This window comes from Doryrhamphus excisus, chromosome 8 (assembly GCF_030265055.1).
Source record: "Doryrhamphus excisus isolate RoL2022-K1 chromosome 8, RoL_Dexc_1.0, whole genome shotgun sequence".
NCBI classification, from domain to species: Eukaryota; Metazoa; Chordata; class Actinopteri; order Syngnathiformes; family Syngnathidae; genus Doryrhamphus; species Doryrhamphus excisus.
The window spans coordinates 12,184,297-12,203,306 of record NC_080473.1 but is presented as its reverse complement, the minus strand read 5'-3'; the positions used below and the strand labels follow the sequence as shown (position 1 = coordinate 12,203,306).

Here is a 19,010-nt window from a genome sequence, read left to right as displayed (position 1 = left end):
CCCCCCCCCAGTACATTTCCCCTTTAAGGGGCTCTCTAAACAAAGCTGGCCCAGTGCAGTGGACCCGTGTGGCTCAGGGGCTGACTTTGGCAAGTCGCGTTTCCAAGGGCCCCCAAACGTCTCATAAAACAGTTGTTTTGTTTTCTTCGAGTCAAAGTACAATTACTGTTTTAGTCTCATTCCACGTGCTTAAAAGCTACAAATAAATGTATAATCTATCATGAGTATTTCCATGCGACTATTCCATGTTACTTCTTTTTCTGTGCAGATTTTTATCAAAACTATCAAAACACAACAAAGTGGACACACAAGTGCAGGATGTGGTTTTAGAGATGAAGCTAAGAGTGACGCTTTTCTCACACAGCATTCATGCAGTACAATAAGCAATCAACTTGAGATGTGTTGAATTAGATATGCCTTCATTTAACTTTATTAGTCCAGAGTTTCATACTTCATATTTATTTTAATTATTTTATTCATTAAAATCATGACCAATTGTCAATTATTTCTAACATGTCCTACTATTAACAGCAATTATATAAAGTGGAAAGCTGCACATTACTTTGTTCTTATGGAGATATTTGTGTCACAAAGAACTGTGCAGCTTTCCACTTTATATAATTGCTGTTAATAGTAGGACATGTTAGAAATAATTGACAATTGGTCATGATTTTAATGAATAAAATAATTAAAATAAATATGGCAATTTTATTTCACATTGCTGTACGTGTTTGTGAAATGCTCCCAATGGCATCACAGGAAAAGAAACACCCATGTTCATTTATTCCACAAGAATAGATGGAAAAATAGATGGAACAAAAGTACATTGACTGTTAAATATATACTATATTTAATCAAATGAAAGACAGGAATACTTTTGTGTCTTTTACAAACAAACAAAATCTGACTCGCATGCATGGATACTTTGTAAACATTTTTACTGAAAAATTCCACACTGTGCTTCCATAACATCTACTGCTATTCATTTCTTTCTATTAAAGTAGCCGCATTCTCATCTGAATGATTGATATTAATATCTGGTAATATCTGACAGCTGGTGATGATATCAATCTTCTCGGACATGGCCTTCAGGTCATCCAAAATCAGTCTGATGCTGTGAGAAGCGCTGATGATGGTGTTCTGTGATGTGTTAAGCTGTGCTGTTGCACTGCGCACCTTTCAGAACATGAATCAGTCAAAATGAGACTATTTCAATAAGATTACAATGGCAGTAAAGCTTGTAGTGATAGTTATGACATTATGGAGTTTGTGCACAGTATGTCATGTAAATAATAACATTTAACACCACTTTGACCTCTAATAAAGGTATTTGATGTGCTCCAACACAAGGGTTATATCCTGTACTGGATCTCATTATATTGTGCAAGTGATATTACGCTCTGGCCAATTGTGTGAAAGGACGGAACAAAAAATAACAAGGTGTACCTCCTTGCTGGCACTGCCATAAACGTGTCGCAGCATCTGTCCCACATCGGAATAGAGGCGGCTGTTAGATTCCTGCAACTTCTGCTGTAGCAATGTATCGCCTGTGAATTTAACACAATGAATCTGTCAGCTGGCAGTATCGGAAAAAAAGACACATTGATGTCCATGGATTATTAATACTTTCGTACGTTCTAATTAACTGTTTGACATTTTTGTCTTGTGTAGTTTCCTGCAGAAAAAAAGAAAGCTGAACTGATACATTTAATATTAAGTTAACTTGTTTTATCATTACAATAATAGTTTTAAGTAGTAATTATGGCCAGCATTACTCACCAAAAGGCCTATGTGTTGGACTTGGTCTGTCTTCCACTACTGACTGTATATCAGGGTGATCTCTCACTACAATTAGTGGAGGTAGATCTCTTCTTAGTATCATAGTCTTTTCACGACTCGGTGCAGAAGCTGGATTCGCCCTCTCTTCATCATCCTCACTGTCAGTTTCAGGAGCTTCACCTGCAACCTGGGACCATCAACAACCAATGTCAGACTTATGAAAGAGGAATGGAGGTTTATTTTTATGCTGACAACCATACACACATGAACATATAACAAAACTACCTTGGCTCCCACAATGGAAGTCTGTGGCGCTGACAGGGAGGTGATGTAGACCTCATCATCTGAGTCTGTCTCGGATGCCTCGCCCTGCACCACTATCTGGTACCTGTTCGACATGACTGCACAAACATAAACCCTTAACCTAGGACACTGTTTGCATGAGTTCAAATGTCAACGATTATGTCAGAATTAGACCATTTGATGCAATTAAACGCCAATAGCTGGGAAAACAAAATAAACTTGGTACCGAAAATGTCAACACAGTTTTGCAGTCGAATGATCACATGAGAAGACAGGAAGTATTTTTTTTAACCCAACACCAATAAGAAGGGTGTCTTACGTCACGTGGAAAAACGCTGGGGTAAGCTTGATGTAAAAATCCAGCGTACACCGAAATGGCGGGCATTCTTTTCAAAATCTATGGCAGACGCTTGCCATTCTCTGCTAACAGACGCAAAACGTAACATATATTACATTTATTTATGCATTGCTTCTATGCTGTGAAACCCGCGCGTTCTACCTTTTTTAAAGGTTTGTTTTACCAACTGTGCTTGAATGAAATCGCGGAGCGCCCCGGTGAATACGAGTGAATACCGGAAGTGTTTGTTTACGTCTGTAGTCGCAGTTCGTCACACGGGTACGTTTTGATTTTGCTCATAATACTCATTAATTTACCTAACTATATGGTTTATTTAGTGTCAGTTGTATTCAATGTCACATTTGGAGAAAAGCGACACAATAAACGTGGAATGAATTGCAAATTAATGTGAGCTAATGACTAAGATAGCCAAAGCTAAGCTTGCTGCCAGTCTTGACTGTCGACAAAATAAGCTTTGACCGAGTTTAGCATTATCCAGTTGTCATTTTACGTGTTTTATTTCTTTTGACCTCCATGTCAGGAATGGCAGACGAAGCTCTATTTGAGTTTCTCCATATGGAGATGGTATCACATGTTTACAGGGATCACCAATCTAGCAAAGGGGATACGGACAATAAGGTTCGTATATAATAAATGGTATTCACATGATGTGCAGTTTGCTAGCATGGAGATACACAGTATTTGCCATATGCTGTTATTACTTTCTATACAGGACCGAGCTTCCCGTGTTTCTGTCCTGGAGGGAATGGGCTTCAGAGTGGGACAAGGGCTTATTGAGAGGTAAATGGCTCACATCTATAGATTAGATACCAATATTTTTAATTAATTTTTTATCTTAAACGTGTTTGCCTCTTAAGGTTAACTAGGGACTCTCCCTGCTTCAAGGATGAGTTGGATATAATGAAATTTATTTGTAAAGACTTTTGGACAAAGGTCTTCAGGAGGCAGGTGGACAATCTCAGAACCAACCATCAGGTGAAAAAAAACAGGCTGTTGTATTTGTGATCAGTTTTGAATGATTTATCTTACTTCTTTTTCTCTGTCAATGTAGGGCACCTATGTATTACAGGACAATAAATTTGCTATGCTGACACAGCTCTCGAATGGAAAACAGTATCTGGATCAAGCACCCAAGGTCGGTGCATATCTTCGGTTGTTGTTTTTTTGTTTGTTTTACATCAACTTTTGTCAATGATTCTTATGTTAATATGTCTGTTTCGTCTCAGTACCTTGCATTTTCATGCGGTGTGGTGAGAGGAGCTTTGTCAAATCTTGGTCTGGAAAGTGTGGTGACAGCTGAGGTCTCAGTCATGCCATCATGTAAGTAGTTTTTGTCAAAGTAGCTCTAATAGTGATGAAGGTTGGAGACCTGGGCTAAAAAAAACACGCTAAATGAGGTTCCAGTGTAGAGGCTTTTTAAAGTTTAGGTTAGTTCACGCTAAACCAAAGTTTCACTTCACTTCTCTTTGAATTTGCAGGTAAGTTTCAAGTGGTGATCCAAAAATTATGACCTGGGACCACATCGGAGTTCTTGCACCCTTGTCTTGCAAGTCAAGTTCTGATGTTCCCAAACAGTAAAGTAACTCCTCTCCCTCTAATTACCGCACCAACAGAAAGAATCAATTGTAGGAGCCAAACAGCCCAAGCCACACATTGTCATTGTATAATAAATGTCTGTCACATGGATGTATTTGGAAATAAATTCAAAATACTAAAAGACAGTTGCAGTCTTATTACGTATTGCCAACTATATTCAGAAGATTTACAAAAATAACAGGTGGTTGGGTATGTAGATAATCCGACACTTGGCTGAGGGGCCCAGTCTCTGCAGTGATGGCTGAATCAGTCACCAATGGATGCCACTGCACAACCTGAAGCTCCATCTTCACGCCCCTCTTTCACTGATGCCAGTTATTAGCCTGCAGTCGTCTCTGTGATCTCTTGCTTTAGTTTATTTATTTTTTTGCATTTTGAAGCTCGCTTCGAAATTGGTTGCAATGCACTAATGCAAAATATTAATACTAAAGATTGATTTTTATCAAAATAGTAAAAACACCATTCTACCAAAAGACGTCCTCTCATGATGATAATATCATATCGTTCCTATAAGTACTGGGCTCAGTTTCAGACGTTTTAATCGCAATAACAAAGTAAATGTAATTTCCTATTTAGCCACAAGAGGGCCACATAGGGCTGTTATTACAATATAGACACTTTGCCTGTTCTGCCATGCTCACACACGCTTCAAACTTACTATTTGATATTGTCCATGGCTACTTTCTAATTCAGATTTGAACAAATTATTATTGTATGTGCATGTTACTTACTTTATGAGCTTTATGGAAATCATTTAAGGAAAGCATATCTTATTGTTTAAAAGTCAAAAGCAATTGTGGGTTGATGAAAACCAGAATATGCATGTGCTCCCTCTTTAGCCCATTAGCTGCAATCCACTGAAAACCCAAATCCTTTCTGAAAGTAAGAAAACAAGTCTGAAGGCAGGATTAGGGAGGAAGGGAGGGAGTATGCAAGGCAGAGGCAGGGTTGAAGTTGCAGCAATTGGGTGGAGAATGTGAGACTTGAGTCAGAACACACTGGGGAAGGAGAGAATTAGGAGCCTCAACAGGAGGCTGGAGGGAAATGAAAGGTCGAAAGAAGAGTTTATTAGAGATGGGAGGAGCTGGAGGCAGGGAGAAATCATGACAGCAAGACAGAGAAGGGTATGAATTAGAGGGGGAAGGCAGAACACATGGAAAAAGTAGATTGTACCTGTTCCCTCATGTCTTAGGGGCTGTTTACACGAGAGCGATCCAGCATAGATGGCAGTTTTTTGTGCATTTTTTTGGCTTTATTTGCGTAAGGTCTGTGTACAGATGACAATGTCAAATCGCCTGAAGACACTAATTTATCATTAACACATGTGTCCACCAACTGCTCATCCACCTGGTCTTATCCAAAAGCGTATTTTTCTTACTCTACTTTGCATATATTTGGTTAGGGAATTTCAGTTACTGGAGTAATGTGTCTTTACTGGTCTTGGTAAGTGTTACTGAGCTCAGTATGCTGCATATACGGTACGTATAAAAGCCCTGTGCTTTTTAAACCCTGTTTTTAAATGTTTGCATTTTTACTCACTAATATTTTAATATTAATAATATTTTTTGAAAGAGGGGACAAAAGATCTTTATGCCTTTTTATTTAAAAATAGCCTCACATTGCACTGGAGTATAAGTTGCATTTTTTCGGGTAATTTATTTTATAAGCTACTTGACCAAAACCGACATTACATCGTCTTGGAAGGCAAGTTCTAACAATAAAAGAATAGAGAACAGGCTGAATAGGTGTAAGATATGCTAACACAATGGTTATTCAGCTACACAAAAAATGAACAGAAAAGGTGTCCAGTGTCATTTATAAGACGCTCTGGAGTATAAGTTGCAGGAACAGCCAACCTATGAAAAAATGTGCAACTTATAGTCCAGAAAATACTTCCACAAAGTATTTTCATATTGAAAGCAAAGAAAACCTGTTTTCATTTTTAGTGCCCTCTGGACATGAAATAACACCCCTATAGTCACCTTTACACTACCTAGGGGTGTCATGATTCAAATATGGGATGGTCGAGGGTATTACTGCATTCCTTCAAATATTGCCTGTAAAGTTAACAAAGGTTTTGTACTTCATTTAGTTTGACTTTTGTCAACTGTTTAAGTATTGTACTATATTAAGCCTCATTTTAAAACTGTATCTGCTAGTGAAACATGAATAATGAATTAGCTGTTATTTGAATATATTTTGCTTAATTTCTCAAAGTGAGGTAATGATTCATAACTAAATACAAGATTTAAATACTTAAATCAAATGTGTGCTTTAATTTGTTTCAGTTCAATAGAATCAAGGAAAGATTTAAGGTCCCATGAGCCTTGTTTGGTATTGTTTTATTGTTGCGTTATCCATGACTAAACTCACAGGATGTCGTTCGTGCTTATCCTCATTTTTTTTTCTTTAACACTTGCTCCTGAGATGACTTCTTTCCGCTTTTTATCTGGTCATTCAACTTCTTCTCCACTCAGGCATATTGGGAATGACTCTCACTCTCACACCCAAGCACAACCTTTGTCTTTATGGGCCATATGTTGACCTGTGATGGTCCTGAATGCAGCCATCTGCTTGTCTATTCTATACCCCACAGGGCAACAGTGTGGGAGAATGTCTATCAGATACAATACAGCTCACAGACACCATTTGAGCACACACACGCACACACATGCCTTTACAGCAACAGATCACTCCCACGCACCCCCCCCCATGTTAAAGGTTACAAGATGGTATAGATATTTATATAATTTTTCACTGTATTTATTGCTCTTTGGATAAAATGTTCATTCTCGTGCAGATAGTCTAAATTAGCTATATATTATACAGCATAGTATTTGGTTGATCACTGTTTGAGATACCCTTGAAGGACCAATCCCTGAGCATGGATGAAACGCATTCTCCCTTGTACAGAATACATTTGTGCATGTGCGTTTGTGTAATACTTGAAAAAGAAAGTATAAAGAAACGCCATCGCCCGGGGGATTCATAAAGTCCAATAATAGGCAATAATAATTAAAGCAGTGTTGTGCTAATGAAGCCAATGGCTCCCAGAAGCCCTGTAAACTACTGAGTATACGGTGTGAAAGGAGACATCACTGAAGGAAAGAAAGGGAAGACGTAGGGGGGTGGGGGGGTTGGACTGGCTTGGTGGCAAGTTAAGGGAGAAAGGAAATGGGTGGGAGACCAAGCTTGGTAAGATTAAACTCCCAAACAAAAGACTTCTTATCTCCACATGGGATCTCCATAGCAGCCTGCTGTCACACTGGCTCCAGCAGGCCTGGGGAGTGCTTGTTTCTCTTCAGTTTTGCACATCTTTGAACACGTAAATACACAGATGTCCCCGACAGACTTTATACTGTCACTCTCAAACAACCCGACAAGAAAAACAAACATTGCTGCAAAGTGGCCATTTCAGATTACATTCCTTTACGTTTGTATTTGTGTGGCCACTCACAAGAACTTCGAAATTGGTTGTTGAAGACGACTACAATGTAGCCCAAGAGGCATCCACAAGCAAGAGTACAATAGAATGTTGGTTTATGTGCCATTAAAGTGGATCAACAAAGCACATTAGCTCAAATGTTGCATGTTTTTGGAATGTGGGAGGAAACCGGAGTACCTGGGGAGAAATGCACAGGGAGAAATCCACACAAAGATGTCCAAGTGGAGATTCAAACCCAGGTCTTCTCAATCTCTTGTGTGGCCTACAGACTAACCACTCATCCACTGTGCAACCTGTTTATATATACACATACAATAATGGTCAGTATTTCACTTTGTGTATTAAATTCTATACCTGTAATTGATTGTGATCAGGCTAGGGGTGTAACTCACCATATAGGCTGCAGTTCACCCTGAACCCTGACGAGAATTACTGTTGAAAATGAAATTTTATTATTGTGGTTGAAGCTTGCAATGGTGTAGAATTACACTGCTCTAAGTTGCTATTAAAAAAATAATTCACCAATTTTAATGTAAAGCACTGCGAATATCAAATATCTCTTGTCTAGTGGCAAATCAAAACTGATACCATCTTTGATATTGTAGTTGTGGCCCATTGGTTAAACTGTTACTAGTACTATACTAATCCTAAACACAGCCTCAAGCCGCATAGAAAGTCTAAATGAGGTCAGCAAGACTGTTATAATAAAAAAAAAACAACTTTATTTCCAGTACAAAAAATGCAAAATAAACTCAAATATATTAAACTTGATACAAGCATTAACAACTCAAAGTCCTCTATAAATATGTTAAAATAAATTATAAAGAAATTAATTTACTAAAGACTATCACCTATCACACTAAGCAAGCCTCAAAAACACGGTGAAAAGGTCCTTTTAAATAGCAGACAAATCTAACAAAATACATTAAACACACAAAAACAGAGCCTGATAACATTTCTAAAAGGCTTAGCATACAAAAAGCTACAGTGCGCTTGATGTGTCTCAAGTGAGGCAACAAACGCTGCGCAATAGTTACAACACCGGAACAAAGAGGGTCAATACTGAATGAGACAAAGTTATGGGACATGCTCGTCAAAAGAACAGTGGCTGCTGGAAAGACAAAATCCCAAATGTTGGAATGTTTGAGCGATCACTTCAAGTCAAAAGCTCCTTTTTGATCTTAACCGATTAAACAAGATGCAAACTAGTTGGACTGTTCTGTCTTACTGAATCAACGCAATCTGAATTTCTATTATTAGTACATTGTGAAAATTACAGCATCCAACATGGATATACGATCCGATTTCAGAGGTCATTTTTAAAATGAGACTGATGTTTAGTATTTTCCGTGTGATTGTTTTGTCATTAACCAAGACAGATGTGCAACTCTTGACTGGTGAAGAGGGAGAAAAAAATGAAAAAAAATGCACCCCCTCATACCTTTCTGGAACAAAATAGAAAAGCTTTCAACATTACCTGCACAGTAACACTTCAGGTACTTCTGAAGTGGTTTAAAAACATTTTTTAAAGCCTACCACCTGAAGGCCTTAACCTCAACAAAACCTCACACTGTTAGGAAGGAAACGTAGCTTATAAAACAATACTGCAAGGCACTTCCTAAAATGTTAGGCCACACGATGGTCCTGATCCCGCCATGCTTAATGTGCCCGACTAGAAAGCTGAACATTGTCGGCTTTGACTCATCTCACAAGAGTGGTGAAGTGAGAATCGTAGAACTTCTAACCCACGGAGAATGAATTTGTCAACCTGATAGGGGAACCTAAAAAAGTGAGTATCTGTTGCTATGTGTGTATGATCATGACGTGTCTGCTGTATTTATATGGAAGTCGGTAGAGAATCAGTGTGTCTATGGTACGCCTAAATGGCACGACTCAGCTGTGTCCTAAGGAACTGAGAGCTGACTGAAGACAGCGAGGCGTTTTCCTTCATTGTTGCCACCGCAGGAATCCAATCCACTAAGCGGGCTGGCCGAGCTTCCCCCGTCCTGGTCCTGGTCCGACAGAGAGGTGTAAGACGGGGATCGTGTGCCAAGAGATTGCGAGAAGAGCGTTGAGGCACTGGGGCTCTGTCTCAGGGACGGAGACAAGGATGGAGATGGACCAGACGGAGAACAACCCGAGTCTGGGGACGGCAGGAAGCGCGAGCGTGGATCTGCGGCAGCGGGGGGCTGGTACTGTGGGGCAGGAGAGGCCTCCAGAGTAGTAGGTTCCATCTCCAAGAAGACTTGAGAGAGGAGGTCAGTAATGTCGGCACAAGGAGGAGATGCAGACTGAGCACGTGTGAAAGAGGCGGAGGGAGGAAGAGGAGGAGCAATGGCATGCTGTGGAGTAGAAGGAAACCCAGCAAAGCTGATGCTCTGTTTGATAAGAGGGATTCTGTTGGAGCGTGAAGAGGGAAGGGACTGGGAGGCAAAGCTGGAGGAGAAACAGGAAGAGGAGTGGGAGAGGTGATTTTTTTCCTCCTCGTTGTTGTGGACAAAGTGGCAGCGGATCCCGTAGGGGCAGAAGCCGATGGTGTGGAAGGTGCGGCATGGCTCTGTCTTGTACTTCGGATGTCTGCTAAGATCACGCAGCTCGTCGGGCCCGTGGGCAAACTGGCACTTCCCTCCATACTTGCACATACCGCTCTCTGTAAAAGAGCGACACAGTTCTGTCTTGTAGCGGGATGAGGCGGAGGAAACAGAGGGGGTGGATGAAGACATGCTGGGGTTCAGTGCAGTATGGCTGGTGCTTTCCTGGCCGTTCTTCATCATCATCGTCATCATGTCTGCGCCAGGCCAGCCTAGACTTGCTGCTGCGGTACTGCCGGTTTCCACCATGCTGACCGAGCGCTGAGACAGAAAGCCTTGCTTACGCCATTGGCTGGAAGGATGGGAAGGTTTATGGTTCTCTGGCTGCTGCCCCCACATGTTGGAGGACAGAAAGACATTGTCTGGGGTGCCGGTGTCGAGGCAGGAAAGGCTGCTGAGGGAGAGTGATGTGTCACAGCTACATTGCGGACTGATGAAGCCTGGTGTCTTCATTGCTCTGCTGAGCGATGACAGCTGATTGTCCGGATCCTTCAGATCAAGGCTCAACAATTGCTGCACAAAGACAGAAAAATGGCCCCAGTGTCATAAAAAGTATCTCCCTTGAAATACAAAAGACATTAATTGGTGACAGTCTGTTTAGCATGTAAGGGCATTTAGATCAACAATACTATCTGCCCCAATGGCTGGACGGGACAAAAAAAAAAAACAAAAAAAAAAGAAATACAAAAGACATATTTCCGAATAAGGCTGCAAAATATGAGGGAAGCACAGTTGCAACCATCATTGTACATTTTTACAGTGGAACCTCAGCGTGTGTCCACTCCAATGTAAAGAGCATTTTTCTGTAAACATACATTTGGTTTGAGTGCATTTTGCAGTTAGAGTACAATATTCTGCTCGTCTTGTTGTGTTAGTAATAACACTGCACCACTCAAACTGTGTTCCTAATGTAGTTCTCAAATATGCCCTTCCTTGTTAGCAACTCCTGTTAAAACAATTCTAAATGCATATAAATGACAAATGAAAAACAAATGAACATTTAAGGTTACTTCTACCTTCTTTGAAGACATGACTCTTCCCAAAGACATGATGTGGTAGCGAGATCAACATCACCATTAGGGATGTCCCGATACAATCTTCAGGATCGATGGCCAATCAGCTGTATTTTTGAAAATCTGATATCATCGGCTTCCACCACGAGATCGGGCCGATCCAGTTGCCGAATCATGTTTGTAACAAAGGGCTACACACCAACATGCTAGATGCGGTAATGTGCCTCAAAGATGGTTGCCACTTGACTCCCGCCACCCGCATGAATCACCACCTTCCTGTTATACACACTCTTGAATTCAATAGTGTTTCTCACCTTTGTCCAAATGATTATTCTTTTGCTCCATTTTGGGTTATTTGCTGAAAAACACTATAATACTGAATTCAAGAGATACCTCAGAAATAAGCCATGGCAAAACAGGAAGATGGTGGTGGTTGATCTCACTGCCACATCATGTCTGTCTATGGGAGCAGTCAAAAATCACATCTTCAATGAAGGTAAAAGTAACCATAAATGTTAATTATCCCTTTCATTAATTATATGTATATATGCATTTCATGCTTAAGTGTTTTATGCATGTAAAAATGTAACCGTTAAACTATAAAAATGTGCTTTGTGTTGGTATTTCAGAGTCAACCGCTGATGACATCATAGATGGGTGATGCAGTGGATTGACATTATTTTGTGTGGCGAAAAATGTATTCAGTTCATGTACATTGTGATTAGAGTTAGACACTAACCATATTCCATTGTGTTTGCAGTTTCTAAAAACTTGTAATTTGCATTCAGGCAATAAAACAATAACATTGCCAACTGACCATCTATTGAAATGTAATCCACAATGGGGGTTGAAAAAGTGCCACTGTAGCATGTTAGCACAGAGTGGATGTTTGCTTCATTGAGTGTTCAATTTGAGCTAAGGCACTCAACTCATTTGCTCACTCCTGAAGGGATTTGCACATAAATCAGCTGACTACCCAATTTCTCATACAGACACCAACGCTGTCAACACTTCTAAATCGTTCTTTTACAACCACATGATTACTTTATTATCGCACCCTGCACCGGCAAAGAAGAGAAATAGTGATTCAAGGTAAAGTTAAGCCGACTTAGAAAGTTATACCCTTCGCCCACGTGATCAAGTTTTAGCATGTTAACTTGAAAACACGATTATTAATGAACATCTGGCTGTAGTTCTGTTGCTTTACAATGACGCTAAAGTGGAGTTTAGCGGTGTGTTAAAGTTAGATATTTACATCTGAATGAAGGCATGTCAGCTTATTATTCGTAATGGGCGACCAGCTTGACACGTTAGCATGTTGCCCAAGCTAACTTTCTGTCTAGATAAAATACCCACACATATGACGTTAGCACAGTTAGAAGTTTAGGTGAACTAACAACATGACACGCAAATATTGTGTTTTTTTTTTTTACCTTGCACATAATCTTGTCCAGATCCAGGCCAGCGAACTGGTCGAGTGGGTAAGACGGCATGTTGCTGAGGTCAGTGTGCTCCAGTCCGCGGCCCACCCTGTTGCATGAGTCGAGCACAAGTGAAGTTTGTGGTGGTGAGTAAAGCTCAAGTCGCCCACCACGTGGGAGTTTAGAACCGGACACCGCTGCAGGCCACTCCCACGACTCCCACCCGCGACTCTAACCAGTCCAAAAAGTTGTTTCCAGCCAATGTCCGGCACGGTTACACTTCCATGTTATGACTGAAAATGATACATTGTACAGATGCGTTATTTCATACCATTTCCGAGTGTATTACTGGTGATGACGTCACGCGCCAAACAGCATAATACCCAGCATGCATCACTCTGTGTTTGAAAAAAAAAAGTCTTAAAATGCTGATTTGAATACCAAGGCACTATTAATGTAAACATACAGTTAAATGTACTCATTCAGCTACACTACTTTTTCCACCATTAAGAACATCACCACTGGCTATATGCATATGTGTATCTTACCAATAGTGGTTTAAAGCAAAGTATTACAATTCCAAATGAAGCTTAATAAACATTGTGCCAGCCCTAGTAATATGACTGGTGTTGATGGCCGATACTACATTCAGTGATCGCTAACAGTCTCTCTACTTTACATACCTGTACTGCACTGATTTTTCAAATTATTTTCCATTTTTACAAAAGGTTAGTGTGTAATTTTCCCTGCTTTTGAAATGTGTTAGTTATCTGTCATCTCAAATTGCTAGTTACATTGTCATCTTTATTCCCCCCACCGTCAAAAAAACTATTTTAAGTATTAATGCCTATCATCTACTAACAAATGAGATTATGACACAATTTTCCCATTTCCTGACCTTGATAAAGTCTTTAAAATTCTCATCACAATGCTTTTCCAAAATGTTATATAGTTTACCGCTTCATCCCTAAAATTGCTGCATTCTTCTTTGCTGCCTTCAGGAGTGTGTGCCCATCAGTTTGTTATACTCTCATCTTCCAAAGCCAATGTCCACATGCGCCGTTGCATGCAATGATAGATATGCATTTTGATATCATTTTAAGCATGTGAATTAAAACTAAAACAGTACAGAAAAGCATATAATAATATGCTGGACATCTGTTTTTTATGAGACGTTTGGGAGCCCCTGGAAATCTTGGGGCACCAGGCAATTAACATTAACATTAGTAGCAAAACTTTGCTTATTAGCTGACAACAAACATAACTCCGGGACGAATATGTTTCAAAGCAGGAAGAGCACGGGATATAATGATTGTATAGTACAATTCAAATCCGGCGATTAGGTCTGAATCTTTTAATATGTCTTTTGAATGCCTTACTGTATATTTGTATTACATTTAGCCGTTTTTTTGCTTGAAAATGCTTCATTTAGAAAAAAATCAGTTGAATCAGTAACAAACAATTACACTTACCTACTGTATATAAAGTATTTTACCCATTGAAAATATCTTGAAGGCAAAAGAGAAAGTTCAAGTGTGTATGATAAGATAAATTTATATCCTTTTGTTGTAATCCTGTTGTTTTGGAAAACATTTCTACAATATAGTTCAGGCATGGTCGGTGGTTTATCGAACAGCTAAAACATTAATATTGTCCGAACATATTTAATATTCTGAGCCTGTATGACAAAACTGCCATTTCACTGCCACTTCCAGGCAGATAACAGAGAGACAGAACCATATGGGTTGAAAGGACAGTTTGGAGACAGCCTATTCCTGTGACACAGACAGGGAGGAGCGAGGTCTTTGATTTCAAAGGTAAATGGAGAAGTGTGAAACATTCCGCTGCAGAGAAGAACCATGACAATATCTATTCGAGAGTTTCACTCTGCTGGGCCTGCAAGTCTGTGTGTCTCTTGTCACACACTCAGCATTTGTCATGGATGTCAAAACAAAAATAAACAAAGACAAACTATATACCAAACTCGGGCTTTCATTAGACTTTAGGAATAAGTACCAGAGAAGAAACAGAGGTGGAGAGCAGAGCTAATACACATTTTAGACCTATTTTAGATGCACTTACTGAATCCTGAAGATTGAGTCTACAAAGGTAGGCCTGCATGTCATTTTGAGAAGTTTTTAAACAGGGCACCAACCCCCATACCAAGAAAGTCTGAGCACACTTGAAACTGGATCACAACATGAAGCCTGCAGTGAAAGATGAGTTCAGTGAAGACAATGACTTTATTTTGGTGTAACAGAATGGCTTTCATTAAGTGTGAGCATGTTTGCGTGTTCCTAGCAGCATATGTGTACTTGTAGGTTTGACAAGAGCACCCCCCCACCCCACCCCTATATACCAACCCTCACTATTGTAGTGATGTAATTGTATAATATTCACTGTAGGCCAGGGGTGCCCAAACGGTTTCCACTGAGGGCCACATATTGAAAAATGTAAGACCAACACATGTTCATTCTCATAAAATCTTGTTAAAATAGGTTAATGTTTATATTTTGAATTTATTCCTTCATTCATTCATTTTCTACCGCTTTTCCTCACTAGGGTTGCGGGGGTGCTGGAGCCTATCCCAGCTGTCTTCGGGCGAGACGCGGGGTACACCCTGGACTGGTCGCCAGCCAATCACAGGGCACATATAGACAAACAACCATTCACACTCACATTCATACCTATGGACAATTTGGAGTCGCCAATTAACCTAGCATGTTTTTGGAATGTGGGAGGAAACCGGAGTACTCGGAGAAAACCCACGCATGCATGGGGAGAACATGCAAACTTCGCACAGAGATGGCCGAGGGTGGGATTGAACCCTGGTCGCCTAGCTGTGAGGTCTGCACGCTAACCACTCGGCCGCCGTGCAGCCCCTTATTTTGACGTTATTCTCATAAAATTGTTTCTCAGAATATATTTATTTAATTTATGCTAGTTTTTGATTATGACTTTATTCCTATAATATTTTGACAATTGATTTTATAGATTTTTGCCAGCAAGACACAATTTTGTGTGTTAACATTGGTTGGGTTCACAACCTGGACGAAGTTGTAATTGTAAATTGTATATCAACTTTTCAGTGTGGTCCTACAGTTCATCACTGAAAAGTAAAATTACTAATAAATATGTTGTTCAATGAATACTTTTCTCGTGTGTCATGAGTCGGACGTGTTCACACCTTCAGAACTATTGTTCTTGACCCTCGCAACGGTGGTTTTCTGGCAAGTGTGAACACTGGCTAATGAAGTTTGGCAAGAACATACCACTGTAATTACGTCAGAGTCTAGAGATATTCTATTTTCTCTGCTTTTAGCCTCAGATTAAGACCACCGCTGTTAACAACAAGTAATTAGCAAGAAGTCAACAACATAATTGCCTGGCAGCAAGCAAGCCCCTCTGCTGATGCGGTTAGGTAAACAAACGTTATCTGAAAACAAGCTATTTGGTTGGCAAGTTGGGATTACTGGGAGTATAGGATGGATCTGAAGAGAAGATGGGGGTGGGGGGATAAAGTAGGAGAAATTCTCAAAGGGAGTTTTGCGTCTTGTTGAGTCCAGCTGGGCTAGAGTACCTCTGGAGCACAATGAGCTCAATGAGCTGCAGAAGCAAATAACAAACTAATGGCCCGCCTTCCACGACTCTACCCCCATACTGACAGTGGGCCTATAGCACATGTGAATGGGAGGAAGGATGGCTTATATGGAGGAGTCACATGGGAGTGAGAGTGCTAGGATGGAAGGTTTTGTCGTGAAATCAAGAGATTGCAAGTGATGAAAAGCATTGTTAAGACTTTTGCAGGAGATGTTGAAATTATCAAGCAGATGCAAAAAGGACACAGTTGACGGCCTTATCTGGTTAATTTTGCTGCAGTGAAATAATTCACCAGGTTGTTTGGGAGGCACTTGCTGATTCTGCGTTTGTTTGGAATGAGAAGAGATCTGATCTCTTAGATCTCAACAAAACCGTGGCAGTAGGGTGCCTTCTTTTTACACCAGGTTTACAAAAAAGATGAAGTGAATCGTGTTAAGGATTTTCCCTGACAGCATCTCATGTAGGAGGGAGATATTTAAATTTTTTTGAGAATTGTATGAATTAAAGAATTACCTACCTGCAGATTTCAGTATATTATTATTATAAGAATCATTAATCACTTCATTAATGTTTCCTTAGTGTACTGAAAACAAATGTGACACACTGTGTTTATGCTGTACCATTACACCCCCATTGCACATTCATCCCAATGGAAGTGAAGTAATTCTTCTACAGGCCCACAAAGGAGTCTTGAGATAAGAGGCTACTATTACAAGTGACATAATAAGGAGAAGGAGTGGGGGGCTGGTTTTGGGGAAGGGGGTCGGTAGACCTGATGAACATCTGCTTCTTTTTTCCTTTCCCTTTCTCCAACCCCCACCCCCTCTTCCCTTCAATAATGAACCTCCAGCCCCATCCGTCGATGCGTGAGCGTTGCTGCTTTCAAAGGGCCACTGGGCCTGAGGGGGGCCGTTTATATGACGGTATTTTACTTTAACGTCTTTTAAGGTCTTGTTCTGGTTTGTATATGCGGTTTGTAACCAGGAAAAGCAAATATTTGAAATTAGTCTCAGGGTAGGTTTACAGGTAGACTATGGGTGTGTTGGTTTTTTTTTGTGTCTGTTTTTTGCTTTAAAAGTTTCATGTACTATCATGTACATCATGTAAATGATCCCTGTTCACTCAGAGATGCGAAAATGACAACTCTGTCATCTCACCCTCAAACACCCCTATAGTCACCTGTACACTTGTATTACCCAATATAGTAGACATAATATGAGTAAATGGGTTGCACGGTGATCCAGTGGTTAGCGCGTTCAATCCCACCCTCGGCCATCTCTGTGTGGAGTTTGCATGTTCTCCCGTGCGTGTGTGGGTTTTCTCCGGGTACTCCGGTTTCTTGCCAAATTAAAAAAACAAACAAACAAAAAACATGCTAGGTTAATTGGCGTCTCCAAATTTGCATGGGTATGAATGTGAGTGTGAATGGTTGTTTGTCTATATGTGCCCTGTGATTGGCTGGCGACCAGTCCAGGGTGTACCCTGCCTCTTGCCCGAAGACAGCTGGGATAGGCTCCAGCACCCCTTGTGAGGATAAGCGGTAGAAAATGAATAAATGAATATGAGTAAATAAGCCATTTCAGACATAAATAAGACTTATGCTCATGTGTTATGCTATAAATGTGTTCCCTCTGGGAGAATAGTGAGTGAAGGACAGGAAGTGATGGCTTACAGCCATGACGGTAGACTGTGTTTTTATTAAGGATTATTGCTTGTGCTTATTGTGAGATAATTCAACCTGCAAAAACCTGCCTGTGACGAAGGATGGCTGTATGTGTCAAATACTAAACAACAACAATCAAGTATACAAAATGCTTTCAAATAGTCCCCCGAAAAAAATGCTAACTGTACAAATGCACGTTGTGTTTCTTTAAAAGTGTCAGTGTCTGGAACTGTTGGCGTGGCATACAGTGCGTTTTGTGGCTTGCATCGTTTTCACAGCATTTTCATCTGTGCAAGAAGCGTTTATAAAGTAGTCAGTACTAGTTGTTCTCATGTAACCACACTGCAACAACCGTTGCGTTTGTTAAACGATTTACAAATGCACAGTTCTCACATCAGCTGCGTGAAAAATGTATTAACGCAACACCTATGACTTCTACTTATTTTTGTTCAGACATGCACAAAGCCTTATGCACACACCCACAAACGCTGCACAGTAGGCGTCTACTGGCTGTGCAAAGGTTGCAACCTAACCTTTGACCTCTGACATCATCCCCTCCTTCTCCTTCTCTGCTGTTCACTGGAATTCACTCCTGTGGATTCAATTAGAAGGTGAGAGAGAAGGAGAGTGAAGGAGAAGTTACAAGAAGCTTTGAAAGCAAGATAACAGTAACAAATGTCCACAGGGAGACTAGCATGGAGAAAGGAGGAAAAGTTTTGGAGAGGAGGGACTGTTAAAGATGGGGAGGGTCGAGGGGGGGAGGTAAAGCATTAGTTCTTTTGAAAATCACTCATTTGTTTGGGTGAATAGAGGCGCAAAAGGAGTCTGCTTTGTCGGTGTGAGCATCAGACCTCCAGGCTCTAACAACAGTTGCACAAGGCACACCATAATGCCAAAGATACTGGACAAGATAAAGTACTGTAAAAGTACAGTCTCACGGTGTTCAAATGTGCATGGGCTCCAGGCCTGGTTTTCGTGCTCAAATTAACCCCAAACTCGTTTAGCACTTCAGTTGAATAGTATTTGAACCTGCAATTATAGAAAGAATGTTGGTAGTCACGTTCCGTGAGTGCTTATATGCACACTGTATGTATGGCCCCTTCTGTCTGCTTGTTTAATTACATTTTTTAAACTTTACATTAACTGCGACAGCTGGCGACCAATCCAGGCTGTGTCTCAGCTGGGATAGGCTCCAGCGACTCTAATGAGGAAAAGCGGAATAGGAGACTTATGGATTTTAC

At 40.4% G+C, this 19,010-nt stretch overlaps 3 protein-coding genes across 4 annotated transcripts; 1 reads left to right on the top strand and 2 right to left on the bottom strand.

Moving 5' to 3' along the window:
• Window positions 1-660: 660 nt before the first annotated feature.
• Window positions 661-2,362, bottom strand: bloc1s3 (biogenesis of lysosomal organelles complex-1, subunit 3). Its single transcript, XM_058079955.1, has 5 exons — window positions 2,309-2,362; window positions 2,065-2,180; window positions 1,780-1,966; window positions 1,447-1,547; window positions 661-1,176 (listed from the first exon to the last, which is right to left on the bottom strand). The coding sequence occupies exons 2-5, from the start codon at window positions 2,176-2,178 to the stop codon at window positions 979-981; spliced, it is 600 nt and encodes a 199-aa protein (XP_057935938.1). The 5' UTR covers window positions 2,179-2,180; window positions 2,309-2,362; the 3' UTR covers window positions 661-978.
• A 222-nt stretch (window positions 2,363-2,584) lies between these two features.
• Window positions 2,585-4,158, top strand: trappc6bl (trafficking protein particle complex subunit 6B, like). Of its 2 annotated transcripts, none has more exons than XM_058079956.1 (7): window positions 2,585-2,698; window positions 2,961-3,058; window positions 3,153-3,220; window positions 3,298-3,415; window positions 3,492-3,575; window positions 3,667-3,760; window positions 3,919-4,157. In XM_058079956.1, the coding sequence occupies exons 1-7, from the start codon at window positions 2,617-2,619 to the stop codon at window positions 3,948-3,950; spliced, it is 576 nt and encodes a 191-aa protein (XP_057935939.1). In that variant the 5' UTR covers window positions 2,585-2,616; the 3' UTR covers window positions 3,951-4,157. The 2 variants fall into 2 exon arrangements, with proteins under 2 accessions (XP_057935939.1, XP_057935941.1); XM_058079958.1 differs by lacking the exon at window positions 2,585-2,698 and adding an exon at window positions 2,804-2,827 and having other exon boundaries at window positions 3,919-4,158.
• Window positions 4,159-6,334: 2,176 nt separating this feature from the next.
• On the bottom strand, window positions 6,335-12,841 carry zgc:114130 (uncharacterized protein LOC570332 homolog). The gene is made up of 2 exons (XM_058080870.1): window positions 12,519-12,841; window positions 6,335-10,585 (listed from the first exon to the last, which is right to left on the bottom strand). Exons 1-2 carry the CDS (start codon window positions 12,576-12,578, stop codon window positions 9,386-9,388), a joined length of 1,260 nt encoding a protein of 419 aa, XP_057936853.1. The 5' UTR covers window positions 12,579-12,841; the 3' UTR covers window positions 6,335-9,385.
• Window positions 12,842-19,010: the final 6,169 nt, after the last annotated feature.

Coding starts and splice junctions, on each gene's coding strand:
- bloc1s3 (XM_058079955.1), bottom strand. CDS start 2,178: ATGTCGAACAGGTACCAGATAGTGGTGCAGGGCGAGGCATCCGAGACA. Junction 1,967..2,064: donor CTTCCATTGTGGGAGCCAAG/GTAGTTTTGTTA, acceptor TGATGGTCCCAG/GTTGCAGGTGAAGCTCCTGA. Junction 1,177..1,446: donor ATGGCAGTGCCAGCAAGGAG/GTACACCTTGTT, acceptor ATGTTCTGAAAG/GTGCGCAGTGCAACAGCACA.
- trappc6bl (XM_058079956.1), top strand. CDS start 2,617: ATGAAATCGCGGAGCGCCCCGGTGAATACGAGTGAATACCGGAAGTGT. Junction 3,221..3,297: donor GGACAAGGGCTTATTGAGAG/GTAAATGGCTCA, acceptor TTGCCTCTTAAG/GTTAACTAGGGACTCTCCCT. Junction 3,576..3,666: donor ATCTGGATCAAGCACCCAAG/GTCGGTGCATAT, acceptor GTTTCGTCTCAG/TACCTTGCATTTTCATGCGG.
- zgc:114130 (XM_058080870.1), bottom strand. CDS start 12,578: ATGCCGTCTTACCCACTCGACCAGTTCGCTGGCCTGGATCTGGACAAG. Junction 10,586..12,518: donor TGGACAAGATTATGTGCAAG/GTAAAAAAAAAA, acceptor GTCTTTGTGCAG/CAATTGTTGAGCCTTGATCT.